Genomic DNA, 27172 nt, shown 5'->3' with positions numbered 1-27172 from the left:
AGGGCATGTGACACCCCCCCCCCCCCCCCCCCCCCCCCCCCCCCGCCCCAAACCCCTCTCAGCTTCTGTTTTCTGGCCTGCTGAGAACAGTGACTCCCAGCCTATAGAGTTGTAAATATTTGTGATAGGGAACAGAGAGCCAGTCACCCAGTAGGGGCAATGCTAAGGGCAGTTAGCATTGTTATTGATGCTTTGGTTGATCATCAGCCTTGGGTCAGGAGCTGGGGATTCAGAGAAGATGCTTTAGACAATGGGAACTTCCCAAGGCCTGGATCTCTGGCCCAGGGCTGAGGGGGCAGCAGTGAAAGGGACCACTCCTCCCTGAGTAAGGATCATATAAGGTGTCATACCTATGGGGCATGACTCAGGGTGAGCCCAGTGCTGCCCTAACCTGCTGGTGACCTTTGCATGGTGACCTGCTCTTTCTGAGCTCAGTGTCCCCTGAACCAGAGAGCACTGCTCTGGACGAGTGCTCAGGGTTCCTCCTCATCTAAGGCTACTATGACTTCACAAGTGTCACCTTCTGAAGTGGCCTGGACACCCCATTCTATACAGGGACCAAGTAGCCCTCACTACAGAATTGAGCTCTGCTCTTGGCAACGCCCTGTACTGGGCGTGGGGACTCAGACGACTCTGACCAGGCCCTGCGGCCTACTAGATGAATAGACATGGTCACCTAATGAGGGAAGCTCGGGTCACTGACTCTGTGTGACCTTGGGGAAGTCACCACCTTGCTCTGGAGCTCCCTTCTGCCCTATTTGTAAGGGAAAGAGTTAAGCAGGGGAATGACAGCCTGTGGCCAGGCCCACAGCCCCATCTGGTCCCAAAGAGATGACTGGGTAGCCCATCCCCCATACCTCAGCCTCCAGGTCTAGTGACATCATTTCCAATCCTCTGTTTCCCCGGCAACTGGGGTGCTGGCTGAGGCTCCCCAGGGGCCCAGACCGTCTGGATTTCCTTACATATAACTGTACCTTGTCCACATTTTCACAATTAAATTGTCAGTTTAGGTTAAGTGTTGTCTGCTGACAGCTGTCAACCTCTCTCTGGCTCCCCTCACTCTTCACCCAGAGCAGGTAAGTGAGAACATCTTGCCCAGTCCCTTAGTGCTGTGGAAAGAGGCTAGGATGGGAATGGGAGGCAGGAGGTCCAGCTTCCTGCCCGGCTCTGCTGTACATTTGCTGTTGGTCGTGGGCAAGTCACTCGTCCTCTCTGGGCCTAGGTTTCCCCATCTTAAAAAACGGAATCATCTCTGCTCAGCCTCCCTCCCTCCCTCCCAAGGCAGCTACAAGTCTCAAAGGGGCCCATAACTGTGGCAAGGCTTAAAAACTGTAAAGCTCAGCTTGGAGGCCGGGGTGTTCGTAAACTGAGCAAGCAGATCTTGAAAGGGACTTCTCTGAGTCCCCACCAGAGAAATGGGTAAGATTAGTTCTCCTCTGGTCTACCCTGCATCCCTCTGGCTGCAGACCTAGGTCAGGTGTTCTCTGGCTTCTCTCACAACCTGCTCCCAGACTGAATAGGTAGAAGAGGTGGCTCTTCCCAACAGGTCCTGGCCAGAGGGTCGAGGGCCCTGCTTCTCATGACAGGCACACACATGCTGAGTGGCCAGGCTCTCCCTCCCCATGATGCACCTAAGCACCCCCTGCTCCCACCCCAACTGTCCCCCTCTCAGGCTCCCAGAAAATCTCTCTCACCTCCCCTCCCGACCCCAATCCCCCTAAGATCTGCCCAGACTTGAGTCCCACACCTGACCTCAAACCTCCTGCTTCAGACCTCCTCCAGGCTGCCCTCGGCAAAGCCCACACTGCTTAGCCCAGCACTCAAGGTCCTCCCTGGCATGGGCCTGTCCTCCCCGGTCATTTTCCTTCCTGCTGCCCTCAATGCCGGCAGCCCTGAGCCCCTGACTTACCCTTCCCTGAAACCAAACTTCTCCCTCTTGTCTTTGCTTCAGCTGTTCCCACTGCTGGGAATGCCCCCACCCCCAATCCCCAGCCACCTGACAATTCCTTCCCGACCTGCACATTATTTATATAGACATGAATGCTAAGTACAAATGAGCTCTCCATCTGGAACTGTTTATGTACCTGGCAGAAAAGGAACTAACCTTTATCAAGGACTGATTGCGTGCAGAGCATTTTACATATATCATCTCTTTAAGCCCCATGGCAACCCTAGGCGGTACATTTCACTAGTCCTATTTTCCAGATGAGATGACTGAGGTTCAGAGACAGAAAGTGTCTTATCCAAGGCCATAGAGAGGTGGGGTTGGGGTTAAAACCCCAAACTGCATGATCCCAGAACCCATGCTTGTTTGGGGCCCTGGTGGAAACACGTCCTTAAGGGTCTGGGGTGGCTGGCCTTCTGTGTGCATGGAAATGCTTGCTATTAAGGGAGGTTCTGCAAACACCAGGGACCACTGTGATATACCTAAGGCCGTCCTATGGAAGAGCGGATGCAGGGAGAGAAGCAGGGCCACCAGAGGAGTCAAAGGTCTCTGCTCTAGATGGAGGAGAACCTTCTCCCAGGGAGTGCTCTCTCATCAGGGAAGAGGTTGTCCTGGAGGGAGGGAGCTCCCTTCCCTGCAGGTTTGTGAGCAGAGGCTGGGTGAGGCCATTCACTCACTCACTTGGCAACTTTGGCGCAGCCCCTGTTGGTTGGTCTTGCGGGAGCACCAGGGATGCCGCGTGGGCCAGACAGAGCTGGTCCCTGACCACAGGATGTTCCCAGAGCAATGGAGACATTCACAGGGGGCTCCAGGGGCCAGAACTTCAGAGACACGCCCTGGTGAATGGCCCGACTCTAGATTCCCAAATGACCTGAGACAAAAGCACATTTTTAGCTTTTTCACGAGCAAAGCCCGGTCACTTCAGGTGTCACTCGCCAGGTGACAAACCATGTCAAAATGTAGTGGCTGACAGGAAGAGCCGACTGATTCTCCTGATCCTGCGGGCTGCCCGTCCCGTCCCGGCGCTCCCAGTGGGCTCGCCCGGACGGCTGCATTTGGCTGGTGGGTCAGCCGGACCTGGGTTCTGCCAGGCTGGCTGGTCCAGGCCGGCCTCTCTCCGTGTGGGCCCAGGGCCTCCCTCTCAGTTTGTAGCTCTGGCCGGACTTCTGATGTGCAGTTGGGCTGGGCTCCGGGGGGTGCGTGCAGAAGCTGCAAGGCCCCTGGCATCTGGGCCCCAGAACACGCACAGCCTCACTTCTATCACACGCTTGGGTCCCAGCGAGCCATGAGGCTGGCCCGGAGGAAGGGGTGGGGAAATAAACTTCACCTCTGTATGGAGTCACATTTCGAAGGGGGGTGTGTGTCCCGGGATAAGAGGAATTGGTGCCTGGTGCCGTTCAAAACTACCTCACTGGCCTTCCCAGAAAGAGTTCAGACCAGTGACAATAATAATACTCTGCCCAGACCCCTGTTCACCTGCCTTCCCAGGAACACCTTCTAGAAAGCACCCTCGAGCTGGAAATAGCACCCTTCGGTCTCATAGTGTGCACAGTGTCCATGGTTCATCCTTTGCCACAGGTTAAGAGTCAAGGAGATCCAAGACCCAGGTTCTGGAGCTGGAAAAGCCCACAGAGGTTACCTAGTATAACCCCCTCACAGATGGGGTGCCCGGGGCTCAGAAAGGGCAAAACAATTATCTGCTATCACCCAGCAAACTACTGACAGTGTTAAGGCCTACTTCCAGGTCACCTGTCTCCCCGTCCAGCGCTCCCGGAAATAGCCGATTCGCCCCAGCAGCTCCACCAAGGCCTTGGCCCCAAGGGAGGGAAGCTGAGGTGGGTGGAGGGGCCAGTAGAGGCCGGCATGATGAACAGAACTAGAACTGTAGCTTCGCCCACCCCATGTCCTTTCAGCCTGGGTGCCCCCCGCCCCAGCAGGCTGTGTGCAGGGGTGGGGGACGGAAAGGTGTGTGCTCCTGACCAATGGCAGTCAGGCAGGGGCTGAGAAGCCCGTGGACAGGAAGCCCCCAGCACGTCTGGGCGATCAGAGAACCAGAATCACCGGGGGTAACTGAGGAGAAGGAAAATATACTAACATCTAGAGCAAGCAGCAGCCCAGAGCATGGCCACCCAGCCTAGATCAGAGCCTCCTCCCCCTGAAGGGGAGCTTGCAACCCAGGCGGCCCAGCTCCCTTGAGGAGCCCCTGGACAGAAGGAAGGAGGAGGGAAAGGGAAGGGGTGAGTTCAGCTGGTCCTAAAGATGAAAAAAGTTTTTTCTCACAAGTGTCTCTGAGAATCCCAGAATGCCTGAGGTGGTAAACTACTCCCCTTATACAAATGGGGAGCCTGGGGTACAGGGAGGGGCAGACTCTTGCCCTGGGCCTCCCTTGACTCCGAATCCAGGGCTTTGCCTCCACTTCATGCCTCCCCTCACCTCCCAGGGCAAGGTTTTCAGCCCTAGCTAATGCCTGGGTCTTGATAGAGCTGAGTATGGGGGGTGGGGGGGGGGCAGGAGGGCTCAGGGTTGTGCTTCAGGAATTCTGGGACTTTCTCCTGGATTCCCTCAACTCCATCCAGACAGTGGGAAGTCAGGATCCTCGCATTCGATTCAATAGGGGCCATCAGCTATAGTGCGCACTGAGCCAGAAAGATCCAGGTTCAGATATCAGCTCCAACACTTGCCAGCCCCACCCTTTTGAGCCTCAGCTTCCATATCTATGAAATGGGGATACTAATCCCATCTTGAAGGATATAGATTTGATGGGATTGCATTATTCCCATTTTATGGATGAGGAAACTAACACTCGGGGAGTTTAAGCAACTTGCTCAAGATCACACTGTTAAAAAATAAAATAGGGCAAAATCACTATTGGAGCCCAAGTGTGTGTGACTCCAAAATGCTTTCTGTTTCTACTCTAGCTGGGAGCCAGAAGGAGATTTCTGGCTGAAGGACCGCTTATGCAAATGTTTGCAGGCAACTCATTTAGCTTCTTTCTAAGCAGAAAGACCCAGAGGAGGGTGCATCCTAACTGGACAGAGGCCACCTGGAATGGCTCTGACTGTGGTGGCCAGAGTGCCTTGGGGTGGGAGAGCTAAGGGCAGTCTGGATGCCTCTTAGTTGGAGCAGCCTTGTCTCTCCCCGCCCCCTTTCTAGACACCCCACCCAAAGCCCCACTACCTTCCTGCAGCTTTTATAACCCCTAGCCTCCCACAGCTTTTACTGACCCTAATGCTCTGGGAGAGGAGATGGGGGTGTCCCAGCCTGTGTTCACAAGGACATTCCTATGACTCTATGCAGGAGTATATGTGCATTTGGTGTGGCACGCTTGGAAGCTGCGTGTGCATCCTCACTGTGTGCAAGGAAGCACATATGTGTGCACGAACAGGATGGGGGCAGTCATGTGTTCGGCCTCATCTTGAAGATGTATATGGCCATTTCCCCTGTATCTGCTACTGAGTGTGTGTGGGCATATGGTGTGTGCAAGTATCTCCTGAGTGTGTTGTGACCATTTGTGGGGTGATATGTCCCAGCCCTGTGTCACGTGCAGAGGGTGTTTGTATGGCCAAGAGCCTGCGGTGGGCTCTGTGGGCCCAGATGTGTGTGTAGGTGGTCGTACCTGCAGCCAGGGCGGGGCAGCCTATGGGGGCCACTTGGTGGACGGCTGCAGAGGATGGACAAAAGTGTACCGGGTGTTTTAGGGACCTGAGGCAAGCCCCTTGTCACTAAGTCTATATCTCTCTTCTACTAATGAACTAGATTATCCTTGAGATTATGCTTGGGACTGAGGCCCCTGGCATTGGGGCAAAGAGAAGCCACGGAAACCTCAGCACCTGACTCAGCAAGTTAGAAATGGGAGAGGGGGGGTGTACCGTCAGCCAGAAAGGCCAAGGGGTGTGTGAGGAGAGGGATGGGCACTCACCTAACCAGTCCCAGGGGAGTTGCCTCAGAAACACAGCCCTAGCCCCAGGCGGGCTCCATGCTGGATGGGAAGCACCTCTGTAGTCCTAACTAGTTTCTAAAACCCAGTTATCCGCTGGTACCCCTCCCCCTCCCCGGGGACAGGAGGCAAGGTGTCCAGAAAACTCCCCACAGTCACCCCAGAGGCTGGACCGCCTGCCTTCTTGGGCTTCAGGTTTACAGCGCGCTTCACAGGGCAGCGCGCTCTCGCTCCTTTTCTCCGCAGAAAGCTTGGGATGGCGGATCCCTTCTCCAGAACCGGAACCAGAGGACTAGAGAGGTGACCCTTCGAAGGACGTCCTGGGACGCCAACGCAGTCCTCGGGACCCCCGACGCCTCAAGTAACCGAGCTGCAAGACGAGCACCTCGTGATAGCCGCCGGGCTCCAGGCTGAGACCCAAGCGGGACTTCCCTGTGAGCCTGGCTTCCTCCTCTGTCCAAGCGGACTGGCTGAGGTTCCTTGCTCGGCGGGCTGCGAGCTTTAGAAACCTGCCCTACCTGGGCCGCACGCACCGCAGGTCCGCAGTAGGCTGGCCGCAGGCACGCTTATTAAACACCGGCCACAGTTAAGAAGTCCTCCCCTTTGTAACTCAACAGGGTGCGAAGTCGTCTGTGCTGCCGGCGCCGCGGGTCCGTGGCGTCCGCGGGGACCCCGCCCCCGCCCCCCGCGCGCGGCCCGAGCCACCCGGTGGGGTTTCGGCGCGCTGACGTGGGCGGATCAAAGCGTCTGCCCGCGCCTTATAAAGCAGAGTGCGCAGCCCGCGCCGGAGAGCGTGCGGCGCGAGGAAGAGAGCTCGGGCGAGCGGGCGAGCGCAGGCCCCGACAGCCCGGCGCAGCCCCCTGCAGCCTGAGTCCACGCTACAGGCGGTCCTCGCGGAACCGGAGCCGGCCGCCGTGCGCCGGGATCCCGGGCGTCCTTCTGCGGCCGCTGCGCGAAGAGGGCGCCCTCGCCGCCTGCCCAGCCCGGAGGGCGCTCGGGGCCGCTGGGGGCCGCGCTAGCCGCTCCACCGCCGGCCGGGGCAGCGGGGCGCTCAGGGCGCGCCCGACGAGCGCCCCAGGAGGTGAGCGGTGGCCGCGGGCAGCGCGCCGGTGCTCAGCGGGGACCTGCTAGGGCGGGGGCGTCCGAGTCCGAGGGGGACGGCGCGACCCCGGAGGGCGCCGACTCGCGGGTAAGCACATCAAGTCCTCCTCCACACCTCCTCTGTGCGGTTCTCCGAGGAATCCCCTGGAGGAGCGCAGCCGCGGGGGCCTGGGGGGCGCGGGTTTTCCCGGCCCGTATGCTGGAGGTGGGTTGTGCCGATTGTGCGGGCCGCTGCCAGCCTTCCCGGCCCCGTTCCCCCGATTCGACCCTCTTCCTCCCACTCGGCCCGCGAATGAGGTCATGCCCGAGCCATCCCGGGGGTGGGGGACTTGGATCGTGCGGCTGGGCAAGAGGGTGTGTGTGGCGCGGCGGGAGAGGGTGGCCAAAGGCAGAGACCTACGGCAGCTCCTACCAAACTGGGGGTGGGGTGGGGATGGGGCGGACGCCTCGCTTTGAGACCGACTCCCCGAGGCAGCGGGGAAGGGGGAGAACTGGGACTTTGTTTACAGACCTGAGCTCCAGGCCGGGGGGTGGGGAGGAGGAGAGTCCTGTCCCGGGACCGGAGGCACATCTGGAGCCGTCGCGAACATCTGGCTGAGCTCTCGCACGAGCCCACACCCCCCACCTCCTGGTGCTGAGGTATCTCCGTGACCCTGAGGGTCCTTAGGCTCTCAGGGTCCGGCTCCAGAGGGGTGGCAGAAGGTGCCCCGCGTTCTCCCACCCCACCCTTCCCATTTCCAAAATAACCCGTCTCGCGGGTGACCCGGCGCATCGTTCGCAGCCTAGCAGACAGATTTCGCAAGACTCCCGGCTGGGGTCAAAGCCGGGTTGTGGGCCCGGCCTAGCTTCGCGTCGCAGGTAACCTTGAAGCGGTCGCTTGGCGTCACCGGCTCGCAGGGTCCGCTCTGCCAGCTGCGCAGCCCGAGGCTTCAGGCCCGGCCCGCGCCGACCTTGCGCGCGGCGTGGACACTCGACCCCGAGCGCGGTGCCCGCTCCCGGCCCAGTGCGAGCTCATCCCGGTAGGTGAGGCCCGGCGTGGCTCCGCCGGCTTGACTCAGAGGGGCGGCCGCCCTAGCGGCGGCGTTTCCAAGGACTTCCAGAGCCCAAGCCTTACAACCACCTGTTGGAGCGGGTTGCTGCTACTGAGCTCACGGAGCACAGCCCGGGAGGCCCCTTCTCTCGCCAGCTGCCAGCGGAGCTTGGGCCCTAACCCCAGCGGGGGGAGGAAGGGACAGCTTGTCTCTCCCAAAGACGCTGCGCTTTGACGCGGGTCCACTACGCGCCTGGCCCCACGGGAGCTTCCGCGCTGGGGCCTGAAGCAAGGGGTCGAGCAGTTCGGGGCGGACCGCGGCAAGTGGATGTCTTATAGAACGACCAGCGCGGAGAGGGCACTTAGCCTCATCCCATTCCCAGACGGGGACACCGGGGCCCAGGAAGAGGAGGGGACTTGCCCAAAGTCCCACGGCACCGGAGGCAGCTGCGGATGCCACCTCGAACCCCGGCGTAGCGCCCCCTGGCGGGCCGGGGGCTCCGGGAGGCGAGTGCGCCCTGACCCACAGGGCGCAGGCTGAGGGTGACCCAGCAGCCCGCGCCGCTGTCCTGGACTCTCTTACACAGGACAGGAATAATCCTCCAGGACTCAGGGGGCCAGGCTCTCTCGGCGACGTGCAGGGGTGGTGGAGTGAGAAGCTCGGGACCACCGGGCCTCTCAGAAAAAGCCTGGAGTAGCTGTAGGCCTGGGTCCCCGTTTGCTGTGACCAGGGCGGCCCCTCCTGTCTCTGGGCGAGTTGGGCTGGACACGGATTCCCCGCTGTGAGTCCGCACTCTCCTCCGTCCGCGTGCAGTCCCTTCCTCCTCCCCACTCAGGAATGCAGGGCGCCTGGCGGGGGGTGTTGGGGGGGAGAGCCCACATTTCGGGACGGGGTGGGGGCGAAAAGAGACGGTGGCTGGAGTTTTGATCCTCTCCCCTCCCCCCCATATCCAGCCGATATACTTCTCGTCCTCAGGAGTGTGGCAAACTTTCAGGGCCATAAAGACAAAGGTTTTGGATGCAGGCTGGGTGGAAGGAGGGGGCTCAGTTACACTGAGAACCCCGCTGAGACCCCTAGCCTTGGACTCGGCACGTTTGTAGTGAGCGCCTCCGTGTTAGGCGCCTAGCGGGAGACTGGGAAGGAGGAAAAAGAAACGTAATTCAGGGTTTTCTCCCTGCCTTCTGGGTTATGCCGCAAGCCTTCAGAAAACAGTGCGGTTTCAAATCTGTGTGTGTGCTTAAGGCACACACGTACACGCACACACTACACAGGTATTCGTAACAGTGGAAACTCAGGCAGAGAGGGGAGCTCAAAGACCCGCAGGCTCCTGGGAGGCTTGAAAGACTTCGGGAGATGTGCGGTCAAGTCCAGGCCCTTGTTTCATGGAAGGGGAAACAGCGTGGGGGTGGTGGAGGGCTCGCCCAAACTCACAAGGCCAGATAAGAACGCCCCCTTCCCGCTCAAGCGCCCCCTGTAAGGCGAGCGCCTCCTTTTCAAACTCCCCGAGCCCTTTAGAAAGGAATCTCTTTCTTTGTCTCTGCTCCTCCCCAGGGGAGAGGGAGAGGGGCTGGAGAGCTGTGTTTGTCGCCGGGAGAACGCCAGGTGTTGGTAAATTTGGGAGAAGCTGGGAAGGGAGTTAATGAGGTGAGAATGAAGAGAGGGAAGACCAAAAAAAAAAAGATGAAGAAAAAGAAAAAAGCCCGAGAAGCGGCCCTGCGACCTGCGGGCGGGCGGGGTAACGCTCGCTCCGCGGCCCCAGGACGCCCCCTGGCGGCCAGAGGCGGCTTCGCGCCGGTCCCGTGAGTACTGCTTAGCCTTGGCCAGGCTGTCCGGCCTGGGCACCAGCAGACACTCCAAAGGCCGGGGCGGGGGGGGGGGGGGGGGGGTTGGTGCGGGCTAGGCGGGGACTAGGCGGGGACTTGAAGACTCGGGACCACTGTACAAAGACCTTTGTCATTTCATTTCTCATCCTCCCCTTCACTGATGCCCAGAGCAAGCCCCTATTTCCTAGTCTTCTGACCATCAGCGAACTCACAGGACACCTGGGAGTAGAACACGGGGCATGGACCTGCCGCTCACTGGATAAACGACGCCCTTCCACATCCCCGGGCCTCAGATTTCTCATCTGTGAGATGGGGGCAGTGATGGTACCTATCTCACAGGGTTGCTGGGAGGAGCAAATGCGATCATGAACTTCCTTTATAAAAGGCGAATTGTGTCTGAATCCCAGATCGAATCACAGTTGTGTCCCTAGTTTACAGAGGAGGTAAACTGAGGCCCAGCGGGGAAGGATAATTGCCAAGGCCCTCCCTACTCACTAGTATTTAATATTTTGGAGATAACGCAGACCCTGGGCCCGCCATCTGCTCGCGCGCGCGTGCCCGGCCTCGGCCCTGATCCCCTTCCTCCTTTCCTTTCCGTCCCTCCCGAGGTCAGTTTGTGCCCGGCTGCTCCCTCTGCCTCGGTCTCTGACCGCCCGTCTCCCTCTCTCTCGGTCTCTGGTCCAGTCGCCCCTTTCCTTGCCCGCCGGCAGCCTGGATCCCAGCCTGGGGCCGCGCTAGGTGGACACGCCCTCGGCCGCGCTCGGGCGACACCTAATTTGAGCCAGACGCCTGCGGCGTCCCGGGGCTGTGCGGGGCGGGAGGCGACGCCCGCCGCGCGCTCGGCCTCCCGGGCCGGACCCCTCCTTTGTAATTTGAATAAAACGCCCCCCCCCCGGCGGCCCCCGCCCTGCGCGCCGCCTTAACCCGCCGCCTCCGCTTTCCCCGACTGCAGGCGGTGTGCGCGCAGGACGAGCGGCGGTGGCCGCGCGCGGCGGGACTTCGGTGCAGCTCCTCCGGGGTGCGACCCCCGAGCGCGCGTGGCGCGCGACCATGAGGGCGCGGCCGCGGGTCTGCGAGGCGCTCCTCTTCGCCCTGGCGCTCCAGACCGGCGTGTGCTACGGCATCAAATGGCTGTAAGTGGGGACCTCGCGTCTACGCAGTCGGGCTGTGGGACAGACGGTTGGGGGCAGCGGCTAATGTGAAGGGGGCACCCTGGGGGTCGGGTGAGCGTGCCCAGACCCGGGAGCAGAAGTTGGCTTGGGGGTCCTGGGCAAGTCACTCTTCTTAAGCCTCCTTTTCCTACTCTGTAAAATATTGTCCTTCCCTCCCCGAGGGTTGTGAGACAGGAGCGAGACAGGGCGTGCGGAGCGACAGAATTGCCCGGTCCGTGCGGCTGAGCGTCGCGCAAGACCTCCACAGGGGCGGATGGAAAAAGACAGTGTGGTCAAGGGGCCCAATCAGGAGGGTCTGTGCCCCTGCGCGCGGGCCTGCTCAATATCACGTTTCCTCCTCAGTCTCCTGACCCCTCCACCTGGGTGACCTTGGGGAAGTGTCACTCAACCTCGGGGAGCCTCAGTGTCCTCTGTCAAAGGAGGGAAGGAGTCTCTAGCTCACTCAGATCGGATGAGAAGCGGCTCAGATGCTGTGCACATGGGAAGGGTATTCCTTTAGCTAGAAATTATTAATGGACCGGTAGGTGGGAGACAGAGGCTCTCTTCCCTCCCGCAGAAGGGAGTGCGGCTCTGTGCAGGGCTGTGGGCCGTGCAGGGGGGCGGAGAGAGGAGTAACACCCAGCCCCTTCCTGGAGGAGCGGCCCTCCCGGCTGGAGGAGAGAAGCCCAGGCCGTAAATAACTCCCAGGCGCTCTAGCAGTGACCAGGGTGGTGGTGTGGGGTCCCGGGGCGGGGGGAGGGAGACTACCTGGTGAGGGGCACATACCTGGGCCCCCCGGGGTGATCTGTGAGCCCTGGTGGCCCTAGGTAGGGCTTGAGGAGTCTCTGGGACTTCGGCGGGTGGGGCCAGTGGGGAGGAGGGGACGTCCAGGACAGGACAGGTCTAGAGTTGGGCGTGGAGAGGGAGCCACGAAGATAAGACAGGCAGGGACAGATTATGGGAGCTGGGGAGGGGCTATGAGGAAGGTTCTTGGATTAGCTGCAAGACAGGGCCATTGTGGCTGGGCCGCCCGCAAACAGTCCTGAGTTCACTGGCCCTGCCCCTCCTGGGGCTGAGTTATCGATTAATTGGTGATTCAGAAGGGGGACCCCATCTTCTTTCTAGCATTTCTTGTTTGCAAGAAGCCTGGGCTCAGTGGCTCTTCTCAGCTGCTTCTGATTAGTTTTGTGAGACGTCAGCCACCTTCTACTGCGGGTGCCTGGCACTGTGCCAGCTGGTGGGACCCTCTGATCAGAGCGTCCAAGCCCTCCTTACCCACCACACCATTTCACAGATAAGGCAACTGAGGTCCCGAGCCGGGAATGATTTGCCAAAGAGCACTAGGAGTGTCAGAGGCCAAGAACGAGGCTTGCTCCTAGAGCACTGGGGGGGATGCTGCTACCATTCCCACACCACAGCAGGAATGCCGAGGCTCTGACAAGTGTGTGGCTTGCACGGGCCCCCATGTGGCATGTGGCCGGGGAGGGCCTGGAATAGATGGCTAGCTAAGCCCAACACCCATGCCATCCCCACTGCACAGTTTGGGCTGCTGCAAAAATGGATACAACTCAGTGTCTGCCTTACGGGAGCTCCTCCCCTTGGGGGAGATGGACGTGTAAAAATGCAAAGTGGACTTTGGGCTGCGTCCTAGGAGAGGGAGTGTGGGAGCCCAGAGGAGGAGCGGTTAGTCCCATCTAAGGGAGGTGACTTTGGGCTGGGCTTCAAAGGGTAGGTAGGATTTCGATGGCCAAGGATGGAATGCAAAGCAGGCGTCTCGGCAGGAGGAACAGCAGGGAGGAAAGCAGAGAGGCAGGACAGTGCCCAGTGGGGAAACAGAGAAACCAGGAGTTATAGGAGCCCACTCGTAAATCCTCAGACTCTGTTCCAAGAGCTTTAGTCACTTAAGTTTGATAATACTCTCATGAGGTAGGTGATATTCTTACCACTAGCATTTTACAAATGAGGAAACTAAAGAACAGAGAGGTTCAGTTACTGGTCCAAGGTCACACAGCTAGTGAATGGTGGCTGTGGGATCAGAAACCAGGCAGATGGGCTCCATTCAGCCAAACCCCTTGATAGTGGTTAAACTCTTGATGGAGCTGAACATATAGGGGGAGACAGGAGTGGAGTTTAAGCATAACAACTGTGTGTGTGTGTATGTGTGTGGCTGTGGCCTTGTTACATGCCAAGCACTGTTCTGAGAGAGAGAGAGAGAGTGTGCACAAATGGAGGGGGGAGGAGAAGAGGGAGAAGCAGACTCCCCACTGAGCAGGAAGCCCGATGCAGGGCTCGATCCCAGGACCCTGAGATCATGACCTGAGCCGAAGGCAGACGGTTAACTGACTGAGCCACCCAGGTGCCCCTGTTCTGAGCACTTTATGTATATTGTTTCATTTGAATCTCCCGACCAGCATGGGAGGTGGGTTCTGCTGTCACCCCCGTTGAACAGAGCAGGAGATGGAGGCGCGAGGGGCCCCTAACTCATAGGGTGTCATAGTTAGTAGGCAGCAGAGGCAGGATGTGGAGTTAGGGGGTCTGGCTCCGTGGCTTCTTGGTCGCAGGGGGCCATGGGACAGTTGGAAATAGGGAAGTGTACAGTGGGACCGGGAGGCTGGGGGCTCACCCAAGAGACTCAGATGTCCCGGGGTTGTCCCCGGGGGTCCTGCTGCCCTGGGCTTCGGAAAGGGAGCTGAAGGTGAAAGGGGCATCTGACACAGAAATTGAAACCAGATGTGGCTCGGTGGCCCAGAATGCCCACCTGTTGGGAACCTGGGCCTCAGCCTGAGCTTTGCCAGTCCATTAGCCACGAGCCATGCCCCAGGCAAATTAATAGCTTCTGCCTCTCTGAGTCTCAGTTTCCTCATCTCTAAAATGGGACTGAAAGAGCTCTAGCCTGGGATCTGGGATGCCTGGGTTCTGGCTTGGCTCTGCCTGATTGGCTGTGTACACGTCTGGGCAGGCCTTGCCCTTCTCCTGGCCTCGGTGTCCCCACTTGCACAATGAGATGGGGACACTGAGGCCCAGGAAGGGCCAGTGACTTGCCCAAGGTCGCATGTTGGTTGAGTGACTGAGCTGGAGCTGAAACCCAGGTGTCCGGCCCCGAGCCACTCCCAGGAGAACCCTCGACTCCCAGATGAGAGAGACCTTGGCCACCACAGTGGTACCCTTGGCACAGGCCTTGCTTGTGAGCTCTGTTCCCTTCTGTCCTTTCTCCTACCCTCTCCCCCATGTCCCCATCCCCTGATAAACCAAAATGTTTTCAATTAGGGGTCTGCTGCAGCGAGGTAAGCCAGAGGAGATGTCCAGACAGGTAACTCCCCCGCCTCCTGCCCTAATCCTTGATTACCTCCCCGAGGGGGACTTAGTTAGAAACGGTCATTACCTCTAATTACCAGATGACCGCATTGCTCTCCGAAGGGGTGGAATCCGCTGCCCCCTGCTTCCAGATCTCCCGGCCTGTGTGCTGCGGCTGGCCGCGCCGTCTGCCCCACTCTCTCCAGCAGTTCCTCGCCCACCAAGGCTCTCCAGGATGCTTCCTATCTGTCCTCTGCCCTCCTTGGCGGTCCGAGCCTCATCTTGGGGGGTCCTCACTGGGGTTTCCCTCCTAGCACCTCTTCTCACCCCCAGCTGGGGAAGTGGAGGCTGGGTGACTTCAGAGTGGGACAGATGGATACCTAGAGTGGCCCAGGTCCCCAGGCCAGGAGCACAGAGCGCCCTGAACTTTGGGGCCAAAGCACGTGGCACTCAGGAATTGGTAGTGCTGAGCTTCCCCGGAAAAGCCTGGGCCTTCATTATCCACTGCTGGGCTGGAGCAGGAACCCAGGGCAAGGACTAGGAAGGCATCCTCACTGCCTGAGTGCCCACTGCGTGCTCCCTGGGGCTGTGCCAGGGATTTTCTCGAATATCTCCTATCACCCTTCCCACTGTGAAACAGAAAACTGGCGCGGAGGGGAAGGAAGAAAGTCGGGCCAGGATGAAGGGCAGAGCGGGCTCGGGACAGGCTGAGTGTGGGCAGCCCCCAGCCCAGCAGAGAGGGGGCCCAGGAAGGAGAGGCCAGGGTCTACGGGAGGATGGCGCTGGTTGAAGGTGGGGCATCCGGGCCCCGGAGCGCCCCTGTACAAAGGGCAGGCGGTAGTCATCTCCCAGGCTGACCCCTCTGTGAGCAGGGGATGGGCCGGGAAGCGAGAAGCCCTGCCAGCGGGGGGTGCCGTGCCTCCGTGGGTAGTGCGTCTGCGTGTGTGGGCAGTGTTCGCTGGTGCAGGTGGCGGGCTGTAGCGACCAGGAAACAGGCTGCAGGGATGGCCTCTGCCTCTCTCTGGCCACACCTCACCCGGTCTAGGCTGCAGGAATCCAGACCAGAGATTCCCTGAGGGGTCCCGGCCTAGACAGGCCTCTGGGGCTCAGAGGGCCAGGGAGGAGCGGATGGCTCCGTGTAGGTCAAGAAACCATGCCTAAGGTCTGCATCCAAATACACCAGACATTTCCCTGCTCGTAGTTTGGAGGGTAGGGATGGGCCGGAGGTAGCAGTGAGGAGAGGGGGCCCTAGATAGCCACGATTGATCTGAGGCTGGGTCGTACCAGCCGGACTGCAGACATCAGGCCGGGCCCACTTGTCCTGGGTCTGCTTTCTCTACTTTGGAGTTGTAGGATGGGTGGGGCAGATGGCGGAGAGTGAGAGGCAGGGGGAAACTGACTTATTAGGACTTAATGTAGCTCCTAGTATCCCTCTCAGCCCCTCCAAGACCTCTAGGAGTTCCCGTTTTGTAGGTGATGCTCCGAGAGGAGCAGCAATTTGCCCAAGATGAACAGCACATAGAGGGCAGAGCTGGAGCGAGAACCCAGGTCTTTGAATCTCTGGTCCAGGATTCACCCAGCAATAAGCAGAGGCAATCCCATGTATGAATGTTCCAGATGTTTTATATGCATTATCTTATTAAAGTCTTGCCCTCACCTTTTGAAGTGGAAATTATCATTTTCCTATAACAGATGAGGACCATGAGGCCCAGAGAGGTTGGGTAACTTACCCGTGTCACACAGCTGTGCCCTAAGCCTGGGCTCTTCCCTGGGCCAGCCCACGAGCTGGAACATCGGGGTCATTGCCTTATAACTGTGGATGGGTCTGTGTAGCCATTAGACTTGGGGCTCCTTGAGGAAAGGATCTGTGTCGTGTTCATTACCAAATGAGTTCAGGAAGAGTTGGTGCTTAGTAAATATTTCTTCCACAAGTAGATCAAGTTCATTTATTCATTTAGGTACAGGAGCAAGGGGAAAGGTATTCCTGGGCAAAGGCATGGTGGTAGGGCAGTCCCCCATCAGAGGAGCCAGGAGTCTGGTATGGCCAGATGTTACAGCACACCAGGGACAAGGACGAGACACTGCACAGGTCTGGGGGACCTTGACTAAGTGGGCACAAGTAGGAGAAGACCACCAGGGCAGTGACTATAGTAGCTTCCCTCCCTGAGCACTGAGCGGGTGTGTCAGCCCTGGGCAGAGCACATGAGGCCCACCGAGTTACCCCCCCAGGTAGTGCTGAGAGGTTGCTGGCCTAGGAGAGGCCAAGTGACTTGCTCAAGGTCACAAGGGAGAACAACAGACCCAGGAGTCTACCCCAGCCTGTGCTGTTCTTTAGCACGTTGCTATGTCCCTTGGGATCTCAGGTGGGGGGTTCTGGGATCTTGGCCTCACTAGGTCTCAGCCCTGACCCTGGATGAGGACTGTGGTGCTCGTAGCAAGCGGGGGGGGGGGGCGGGGGGGCGGCGGCAGCACTGTAGCTGCAGTTTGGCCCATCCCCCCCTTCCCCGCCGTGCTTCCTCTAGAGTTTCTGCTGGCCTGCTGAGGGCCAGCTGGGTCTGGGGCAGGGGATGAGTCTATGCAGAACGCTTTAAGGCTCTTGGGGTCCCTGTAGCCTGCACTTAGAGTAGGTGCTGCCTCATGCAGCCTGCTCCCTGGAGAAGGCTCTGGGAGAAACGTGCATCCAGGATGCACCCCTGGTCCTGGAGCCTTGCAACCCCAGTACCTAGAGCCAGGATCTGGGAAGCTCCTCAGTGTTATAACGTTACCAGGGTTCATAGAGACCCCCAGGCCAACATTTCCCAAAGCATGGATGAGGTCAGCGTTTCTCAAACAAAGGGCTTTTTGCTTAGCCACCTCCTGAGTTAAACAGAACCAAGCCTGTTGCTTTGCTGTGGGACTTCTCAGGCAGGGCCTTTAAAATGTGAATGTGCTTCAATTACTCTCCAAAGGGGGACAGAGTATATCAGGTTCCCCAGATGTGCTTATGCATGGATCCCGTTTTTCAGAGTATCTCACTGGAACCGATTCTGGGAAATAGAGTTTACAGGTACAGACACTGAAGCCCAGAAGAGGACAGTGATTTATCTAAGGGCACACAGCAAGTTCATGGCCAAGTCTAATTTATCACAAAATTGAGTGGCTCCTTAATCCTTTAATAAATTCTTTGCATGTGTGTGGGATTTTACAGCCCAATAAATGACTTTAGTAATTACACGAAGGGATGTATGGTGAGCTCCTAACTCAGACTGTGCATCTAGTAAGTGCTCAGGTAACGGCATGGATTCTGAGGTGACTGGTAACCGAGCACGGAGCGCGGCGTCCGGCACACACAGGGGCTCGGCGTTGGCTGCTGAGTAAGGGGTCCTAATTCACAGCCGTGCGAGAACTAAACGAGGAAGCGGGTGTGAGTGCTTTGTGAGCTGTGAAACTGTTTATTGTTAGGCTAACGATAGTGAAGCAAGCGTAGGTGGGGTGGAGGTCGTGATCCTACATTATGAATGAGGGCCTGGCCCAGAGAGGGACAGTGATGTGCCCAAGGTCACAGGGAGCTGGAGGGTCTTCGTTTAGTGCGTCTTAGCTTCCCGGCTCCTTCCAGCAAAGGCCCCCAAGCCCACTGAGGGAAGGCTGGGACCAGAGGGGCAGGTGCGCCGTGGCCCCTCACGCCGTCTTTCCTCCCACTGGTTGTCGCCCTCCGGTGGTGTGCAGGGCGCTGTCCAAGACCCCGGCGGCCCTGGCGCTGAACCAGACGCAGCACTGCAAGCAGCTGGAGGGGCTGGTGTCTGCGCAGGTGCAGCTCTGCCGCAGCAACCTGGAGCTCATGCGCACCGTCGTGCACGCCGCCCGCGAGGTCACCAAGGCCTGCCGCAGGGCCTTTGCGGACATGCGCTGGAACTGCTCCTCCATCGAGCTTGCCCCCAACTACCTGCTTGACCTGGAGAGAGGTAGGGAGCCGCCGGGGGCTGCCAGGGCCTGCGGAGTGCGCGCAGGTGGGGACGGACGAATTCAGGCGTACGTGTATGTGTGTTTGGATGGGTGGGTGAGTTCATGGCTGGCTGGCTGGATGTTGATGGCTGTGCGATGGGTGGGTGAGTGACTAGGTGGGGGTTGGACGGGCGCACAGAGAAGAACACAGGTGTGGATGGATGGGTGGCTGAAGTAGTCACAGACGTGGGTATCCAGGCCTGAACTGATGAGTGAGTGAGCACATAGTGAGTGAATATACCAGTGTAGGGGGAGCACAGATGCACGTGTACCCTGCTGCATGAAGCAAGGGTGGATGCGGCCCAGGAGGCTCTTGGGAGGGGAGGCGGTAACACGAGGGCGGGAGAGCCCCCTCCTCGGGCAGACAGGCGGGCACAGGTCATTCTAGACCGATGTGACCGCAGACGCTGTGAGATGCACAGCGGGAGGTAGCGGCCCCACTGTCCGAAGCAGGTGCCTTCCGGGGTGGGTTTGGGGGTTTCTGATGGGCAGAAGGGCCCCAGCGGGTCTAATGTCTCCCCTTAACGGTAACAGCTAAGGTTTGTGGAGTACTCGACAAAGCTTCCTTCCTTCCCAAATTATTTGAACTCTAGAGGAAGCCTGTGAGGTAGGTATTATCATTCCCATTCTACAGTTAAGCAAACTGAGGCTTGAGAAGGGGAGGGGACGTGTGTGGAGCTAAGGCAAGGACACCCTACAGGAGAGGCACGTTGGGCTCCGGATTGGTTTCCCAAGGCTGCTGTGACAAAGTCCCACAAACAGGGGCTTCAAACAACAAAACTGGATCGCCCATAGTTCTGGAGGCTAGAAGTCTGAAATCAAGGAGCCGGCAGGGCTGTGCTCCCTCCGATGGCCCCGGGGAGGATCCTTCCTTGCCTCTTCTTAACTTTCGGTGGCAGCCAGCAGCCTTGGTGTTCCTTTGCTTGTCGATGCGTCACTTCAATCCCTCCTTCTGCCCCGTGGGGCCCCCCCACCACGTGTCTCTGTATCCACGATTCCCCCTTCCTGTAAGGACACCAGTCACTGGATTCGGGCCCACTGTGATCCAGGATGACCTCATCTTAGTTCCATCACACCTGTCAAGACCTTGTTTGTAAATAAGGTCATGTTCACAGGTACCAGGGGTCAGAACTTGACCCTCTCTTTTTGGGGGACAAATTTCAACCTACAGCTGGCTTTTTGCACACTCATCTGCCCCTCGGGGACAAGTTCTTTGAAGAGTAGCCCCTAACACTGAGCGCGGGGAAGCAGGGGCAGATCCAGAATCGTGAGTGTGTGGGAGCAAGGCGCCTGTGGGTGTGTGGGGTGTGCGGGCCTCTGGATGTGGGGCTGAGTTTTCAAGCGAGTGTCCAAGTCAGCTAATGTATGTGTGGGAGAATGGGCAAGCGACAGATTAATGTCCCTAGGGCTGTCCTCCCCCTGGTTGCAGCCCCTGTTCCCTGCCGGCCCCACCGAGGCAGGCAGGGGTTCGGGAGGAGGCCCTCAGGCCTGGGTGGGGTCCTGTCCCCGGGTCACCCGCGCCAGCTGACCCAGCACCTCCCCACAGGGACCCGGGAGTCAGCCTTCGTGTATGCGCTGTCGGCGGCCGCCATCAGCCACGCCATCGCCCGGGCCTGCACCTCCGGCGACCTGCCCGGCTGCTCCTGCGGCCCTGTCCCAGGTGAGCCACCCGGGCCCGGGAACCGCTGGGGAGGATGTGCGGACAACCTCAGCTACGGGCTCCTCATGGGGGCCAAGTTTTCCGATGCTCCTATGAAGGTGAAAAAAACAGGATCCCAAGCCAATAAACTGATGCGTCTACACAACAGTGAAGTGGGGAGACAGGTAACCACCCACCCCACCCACCCCAGATGGTTGTGCTTGTGCCAGTTGGCCAGGAAAGGGCCACCAGTGTGCCTTGATGGAGTGGGGGGCGGGCGGCGGGCCCTGATCCACCCACACCCATGTGCTCCCGGCCCCCCCTTGGCTCTCCCCTTTCCAGCTGCTTGGGGCTTGCCAGGCTCCTCCTCCTCCTCTAGGGGGTCCACCAGGATTTCAATTGAAAATGTTGGGTGGAGCAGAAGGAACACTGAGCTAGGAGTCAGGAGCTCCGAGTTCCCGCCTTGGCTCTGGCACTAAACTGGCTGGGTGATGTTGGGCAAGTCACTTCCTCTCTGGCCTCAGTTGTTTCCATCTATAAAATGGACTGGCTGGGTACGCTCTAGTCCCCATCGGCCGTGTTCCTCAGGCTCCTGCCGTGGGGCCTCCGGCCGGGGCTGGGTGTGGGAGGAGGCGTGGGGAGGGCTGTGGGGCAAGAGCCTTAGCCTCCGGGGTCGTCTCCTTGGCCCTAACGGGGATTCCCACCCAGCTCCAGACTCAGATGGCCCCCAACGTCTGTTACTCCCAGTTTCTCATTAATTCCTCACCTCATTCCACAGAAGGTTGGGGTGAATGCATAAGTGAAGGAATGGACCTTTTTATTTTTAGAAAATTAAAAAAACAACAACCCTTTATAGCACTCTGAGCACTGTGAGCGCTCTGCTGGTGCCTGATGAGTTGTCTGTCCTGCGGTCCACAAACCCCCCTGCAGGAGGGGCTGCTACCCCTTACACACGGGGAGCGGGGGGCCTCAGGGGCGGAGCATCAGGGGCAGATGGTTCCTCACGCTTTCCTGCAGGCCCAGCAGGCCCGTTGTACAGAGGCAGCAAGGGGGGCAGAGAGAGCTTAGGTGGCTTGGCCTAGGATGCAGGGTGCGATGGAGCCCAGGTCTGTGGGACTCCATGTCCAGAGGTCTCCACATCCTCACCTTCCTCTCTCACTGGTCTCCCTCATGGAAGGATTCTAGGATGTCCAGGCCGTGTTTGGACAGTTGGGGAAACTGAGGCCAAGAGACACTAGGGGCCTGCAGCAGTAGTTACCTGTCCTTGATGATTCAAAAGTACCTTGATGCCCTTGGGAGGTTGAATGTGCCCTGCAGGCGGGTTCACCTCATTCCTGTGCTCTTCACAGGCTTTGCTGAGCCAATTCCAGATTCTAGACCCAGTGGACTCCCTCATTCCCCACTTCCTGGCACTGGTGAAGGAGAGGAGCCCTGGGACCTTACCAGCTCCTGCACTAACTCACCGAATGACTTTGGGCAAGTCTCTGCCCTCCCTGTGCCTCAGTTTCCCCATCTTTCTAATGCAGGGGTAGGCCCAGGGGATCCATAAACCTTGCAGGTCCGCACAGGAGGGCTGGCCTGGGCAGAGGGATCCGAGTCTTGTGTGCCAAGAAGCAAGGGTTAAAACGCAAAATTTTACTGCCTGCAGAAGACATCTATCTAACTCATGCTCCTCAGGTACACCTGGGGAAACTGAGGCCCAAGGAAGATGATGGGACAGAGTCATTTCGGAAGCCGGGACTAGAGTCTCCCCAAGCTCCAGAGCCCAAGCCTCCCGGCTCCACCACAGTCATTGGACTGATTTTTCAAACCAGTGTTGATTTGACTTTTAGAATTCATAAAACCCTTTCCTCCGCAACCATTCTGCAAGGTAGCAGTTACGTGCCTGCCCTGCATAGAGTAGGACAGAGCTGCTGACCGGTGGCTGGGGCGGGGGGGGGGGGCTGCTGGGGGTCACCAGGCAGTGGAGGGGAAGGGCCAGCCAGGCCAGGGAGTACGCCCCCATGCACTTACCTCCTGCCTCTTTGCCCCCCTCCGCCCCCCTCCTCATTACTCCCCTTCCTTCCTTCTCTTTTTTCACTTTCTTCCAACAAGCATTCAGTGAGCCCCAGTTTTGTGCAAGAGAAAAGCGTGGAACAATTAAAAGCCATGGCTTTTGGAATTGCCTTCAGACCTGAGTTCAGATCCCGGCTTCAGGATTTTCTAGCTGTGCAACCTTGAGCTTGCGACTTGGCCTCCCGGAGCCTTTGTTTCCTCTTTTGAAAATGGGGAAAGTAACGATACCTTCCATGAAGGACTGTTATGATGATTAAGCCATATTATGTATTTGGGCACTTGACATCTATTACCCCTGCAAATGCCACTCCCTTCCTGTCCCTGCCAGCCACCCCCAGGCTGGGGAAGGAGCTGAGAACCTGCAACAGTCCCCAGCTTTAGAGCCAAAAGCTCCCTCACCTGAGGCCCAGAGTAGGCAATGACTCCCTGATAGCACCCAGCATGTGTGGGGGTGGGGCAGGGTCCCCGGGCAGGCCAGGGAGAGGGCTCTGGCTGCCCAGCCCGACGCCCTCCCCTGTCTGCAGGCTCTGCGCGCCTCTCTGGAAATGAAGTGTAAATGCCACGGGGTATCTGGGTCCTGCTCCATCCGCACCTGCTGGAAGGGGCTGCAGGAGCTTCGGGATGTGGCTGCTGACCTCAAGACCCGCTACCTGTCGGCCACCAAGGTAGTGCACCGACCCATGGGCACCCGCAAGCACCTGGTGCCCAAGGACCTGGATATCAGGCCTGTGAAGGACTCGGAGCTTGTCTATCTGCAGAGCTCACCCGACTTCTGCATGAAGAACGAGAAGGTGGGCTCCCATGGGACGCAAGACAGGTAAGGGCCTGCTGCCGCCCTGGCAGGAAGGGGTCGGCTCTGCTGACAGGCCCCACGCCAGCGCAAGGCCAGGCACAGAGTCTCACCTCAGCTGCCCTTTGGGGGATGGAGTCCCTGCCCGGTTGAGAGAGGTGGCCCCAGGAGTGCCGAGCAGAGGTGCCAGGGTCCGGGGGGCCTCCAGCAGAGCTCCTGGGAGGGGCTGCTCTGTACCTTGCTCAGGCAGGGGCCGCTGGGGAGTGGAGGCTGGTGAGAGCCCCCTCCTTCCCCCTGGTGGGGGAGATGGGGATAGACAGGACCACACTGGGAGGCTGGCAGGGACAGAAGCTGCCCCACAGAAGACAGATCCTCATAAGTGTTTGTCAAGTGAGTGAGTGAAGGGTCAATGTCGTTTAAGCCGCTGGTTGGACAAATAAGGACCTGAGGCACAAGGGCTCAGTAGCCAGCCCACAGCCGCGCAGGGAGTCTGCACAGAGCTGGAGACGGAGCCCGGGCGCCTGCTTTTCAGAGGGCCACCAGGAGCGGGAGGCCTGGCTTGAGGACAGACAGAGTCCCATGTCCCCTGACAGGCACACGCCCACCTCCCAGGCCCCAGCTCTCTCTCCCCTTGGGCCCCAGTTTCAGAGCCGGGGCTGGGGCCCCATCACTACCGCCAAAGCCGGCTCAGGACAGGAGAAAGAAAGGGAACCGGGGTGACTGCAGACCTACTGTGTGCCGGGCAGGGCTGGTGAGGATTCAGGGCAGCAGTATTTCCGGGAGATGGCTCTGGGGAAAGTCAGTCCCGAGATGCTATAATAGAGACAGTCCTGCAATCAGATGTGAGTGGGAAATTCTCTTTGGCGATTTGCAAAGCACGAGAACATTTTAAAGGCTCAGAGGAATCCCACAGTAAAGGATCTGCCTAAGCCAACGTTTCCCAGAGGTGTTTGGCTGTGGAACTCTTTTATTAAGGAGCCCCTAATAGCATTCCACAAAACTAGTGTTCTGCGGGGTTAAAAGAATATTGAAGCAGAGCGAGGGTGTCTGAGGACGGGTCTGGCACATAGTTGGTGCCCGGCCAGCATTTGCTTCCTCCGCAGCCCCCGTTCCCGTCTCCAGGAGAGGGGGGCTGGCTTGGGGGGGCGCTCCGCCTTCATAGGCCAGGGCAGCAGGCTCTGCGAGGAGGCCCTGGCTCCCATCTGGAGGCCAGATTGAGGGGGGTCGGGTGGAGTGAAGATGGAACCAGGTCGGGCCCGGGAGACAGGAAGGAGCGAGAGTCTGGTCTGAGGCAGCCAGGGTGGGTGTGATGAGGATGGGGTGGGGGCAGAAGGGTTCTAGAACCCAGACAGGCTAGGGAAAGCCCAGAGCACACAGAGGGCCTCCCCGGCTCCATGGGGGGAGGTGTGTGCGCGCGCGTGTGAGGGAAGGCTCGTGCCCACCCCCGCGCCACGGTTTCCTAGCTGTGGGACCTTGAGCGAATGCGTTCGCGTCTCTGAGGCTCAGCCTCATCTTCTGCGCAATGCAGAGGGTACCACACCCCTCAGAGGGGTGGCCAGCCAGCGCCAGTTACACTTACGGGGCAGCTCCTCTGTGCTATGGCAGTCCCATGGGAGGGGCTCATCAATGGTGCTCTCTCCTCCCCACCCCCCAGGCTGCCAGGCCTCTGCTTTCCCAGGGCCCCCCACTCCGCTTGCCCCCAAACCACTGACCAGGAGGCCCCATCCCGCAGCACCAGCTGCCTCCCTTGCTTCCTCTGAATGCCTCCTTCCCACTTGCCACCAGGTTGCCTGCCACGCTCAGCTCTCAGCTGTTCCTCTGAAGATGGGCTTTTGCAGACATCTGTGTGGGTCAGCTTTTCCTCCAAGATCTCAGTAGCTTACAACCACAGACTCTCTCCCGTCTGTTTATTACGTGCTGCTCTGGCAGGCATAGGGAAGGGGGAGAGACAAGTGGTTGGATTGTGACAGAGGAAAGCCCAAGGGTGAGGGGAGTCTTGAGGTGCCCTGGCTCAGCCTGGACATCAAGGAAGGCTTCCTGGAGGAGGGGGAAACGTGAGCTTTACTAGGTGAGGGGATTTGGAAGTACAAGGGGTTGGAGGTAAATGAGCTTCGTTAACTGTAAGAAGCATGTGCACGGGTGGCACCTCTCTAGAGGCTGGCCCCCTAGCTGGGGACAGTGCCCTGCGGCCCTCCTCACATCCAGCTTGGTGAACTGAGGCCTCAGCAGCAGTCAGCATTCCAAACCCCAGCCCTCTTGTCATGTTTCTTTCAGCGGCCTCTGCACTGATGAAACCTGCCCTGGGCCCCTGGATCTTTCTCCAAGTCCCACTCTCCCCAGCCCCCTGCAGATCTTGTCTGGTTCTGGGGTTGGAGGCCAGGTTTCAAACATTGCATGTCAGGGATCTAGAAATAAAAATGAAACTCTTCCCTCTTCCCCCCCTTTCCTGGAGGAGTCATCCGGAGACCTCCAGGATACGGCTGAGGGGCACAAATGGGGTTGAGTGACTAAGTGGCTTGCCTTGATTCACACGGCCAGTAAGTGGCAGTGCTGGGGCTTGAACCCAGGTCTGTCTGCCTCTGGGGCATGTGTTCTTCCGCTGTTCCTTCCCGCCTGGAACTGTTGGCAGCCCCGACCTGCAGGCCACCGTCACCTCCTGATTCTCCTTCCGTGCACCGCCCCCCCCTTCCCACCCCATGGCCTCCTCCCAGCCCTGGTCTCAGCCTCTCTTTCTCCGGCCTCCCTGCTTCCAGCCCTACCCCTTCCATCTGTTCTCGCCTCTTAGATTAGGTCCGGTCCTTTGCCTTGTCTTCTCCCACAGGAGTGTGATTCGGAAAGATATGCAGCCCCTGCAAGCCTCTGGGTTGTCTGCCGTTAGGGTAGGGAGAGCGTGTGCTAGGCTTGGTTTCAGGACCCCTGAGCTTCAGCCCTGCTTGCCCACAGACTCCTGTGAGAACTTGAGCAGGCCTCTGCCCTCGCCTCCAGCGCCGTTTTGTCTATTCCAGAATTATCCTGGGATTCTCAATGTAAAAACGATCTTTACATTTGTTACAATATAATTCAAGAACGGATATGAAGACAGGATCATTAGAGTGGTTTGAGGCTCCTTCCAGTATTTAGAAGTAGAAGGAATAGAAAAAAAAAAAAAGACACCTCCAAGGAAACAAGACACTCCCGTCATTTTGATACATGCCTATTAGAAATCTAGGGGAAAGTGAGAAGTACTCTCAGGAAAAGGGATTATTTACAATTCCCGCAAGAGCAAGACACCTTACAAGAGGAGCTGGGGGGGGCAGCCCGAGGGCAGCGGGAGGCTGCGGGCCCCGGGGGGGGCGGGGAGCGGGCACTCCCTGACCGCCCCTTCCCCCCCCCAGGCAGTGCAACAAGACGTCCCACGGCAGCGACAGCTGTGACCTCATGTGCTGCGGCCGCGGCTACAACCCCTACACGGACCGCGTGGTCGAGCGCTGCCACTGCAAGTACCACTGGTGTTGCTACGTCACGTGCCGCCGCTGCGAGCGCACGGTAGAGCGCTACGTCTGCAAGTGACGCCGCCCCGCCCGCGCCCGCGCCCCTCGGAGCCCCGCCCCCACCAGGGGCCCGGACACACCCCGGGGATGGTCGCTTGGGGATCCCAGATGCCAGGCGTGGGAGGTGGCTTGTGCTTGGCCTCCGCTTGGCAGCCGCCGGGGACAGAAGGCCTGGCCACCCTGGAAGGAGGGCCGGGACATCAAAGGAAACCGACAAGATTAAAAATAACCTGGCAGCCGGAGCCCGGGAGGGCCCACCCGCCGCCTTCCAGGCCGCTCTGAGAAGCCAGGGGCCTGGGGTTGGCAGGACTGGTACGGACTTGACCTTTCACGGCCAGAGACACCAACCTCCCGGGAGGGGAGTGGGGGGGTCTGCCTGCCCTCATCAGAATGTTCTGCAGGCCCTGCCCTTGAGACCCCCACGGCTGCCCCCAGGGTCTGAGCCTGCTGGGCCCACCACATGGAACCACTAGCTTGGGTTGTAAATGTTTTTTTGTTGTTTCGTTTTGTTTCTTCCTCTGGGATGTCGGAGCTACAGAAATATTTATAAAACATAGCTTTTTCTTTGGGGTGGCTTGCCTCAATTCCTCTTTATATATTTTATATATATATATAAATAAATATATATAATGATCTCTATTTTAAACAAGCTTTTTAAACAGCTGTATGAAATAAACGGCGAGAGAACCCCAGCCCGCCCCTCAGGTCTGTGGCCTCCTCAAGTGAACTCAGAAGGTCCCGGGGCCGGGCCGGGTGAACTCTCGGGTTTCCAGGCAAGGCGGCTTCCGATTGATGTCCCTAGCCCCCCAGCTCCGGCCCTGATCTCCCCGTAAGATCTCTTGGTCAAGGGCGAGAACAGACGTCTTGAAACATAAACCCAGCTGGCAGATTCTTT

The 27172-nt window shown here is 58.8% G+C and overlaps 1 protein-coding gene and 1 long non-coding RNA gene across 4 annotated transcripts in view; one reads left to right on the top strand and one right to left on the bottom strand.

The window, feature by feature from the left end:
- LOC144379449 (uncharacterized) overlaps positions 1–27172 on the bottom strand; it is a 707761-nt gene that overhangs the window by 62387 nt on the left and 618202 nt on the right. Inside the window, exon 2 of the long non-coding RNA XR_013442475.1 lies at positions 13–55. This is a non-coding gene — a long non-coding RNA (uncharacterized LOC144379449). The remainder of the gene's footprint in view (positions 1–12; positions 56–27172) is intronic.
- Positions 5994–26926, top strand: WNT11 (Wnt family member 11). Of its 3 annotated transcripts, none has more exons than XM_036082835.2 (6): positions 5994–6963; positions 10790–10970; positions 17988–18223; positions 19810–20087; positions 22482–22774; positions 26122–26926. In XM_036082835.2, exons 2-6 carry the CDS (start codon positions 10888–10890, stop codon positions 26294–26296), a joined length of 1065 nt encoding a protein of 354 aa, XP_035938728.1. In that variant the 5' UTR covers positions 5994–6963; positions 10790–10887; the 3' UTR covers positions 26297–26926. The 3 variants fall into 3 exon arrangements, with proteins under 3 accessions (XP_035938728.1, XP_035938730.1, XP_077914689.1); XM_036082837.2 differs by having other exon boundaries at positions 5994–7071; XM_078058563.1 differs by lacking the exon at positions 5994–6963 and adding an exon at positions 9929–10161.

The sequence above is a fragment of the Halichoerus grypus genome, chromosome 11 (assembly GCF_964656455.1).
Source record: "Halichoerus grypus chromosome 11, mHalGry1.hap1.1, whole genome shotgun sequence".
NCBI lineage: Eukaryota > Metazoa > Chordata > Mammalia > Carnivora > Phocidae > Halichoerus > Halichoerus grypus.
The sequence above is the reverse complement of the archived record's forward strand: the minus strand, read 5'-3'. Positions and strand labels throughout refer to the sequence as shown.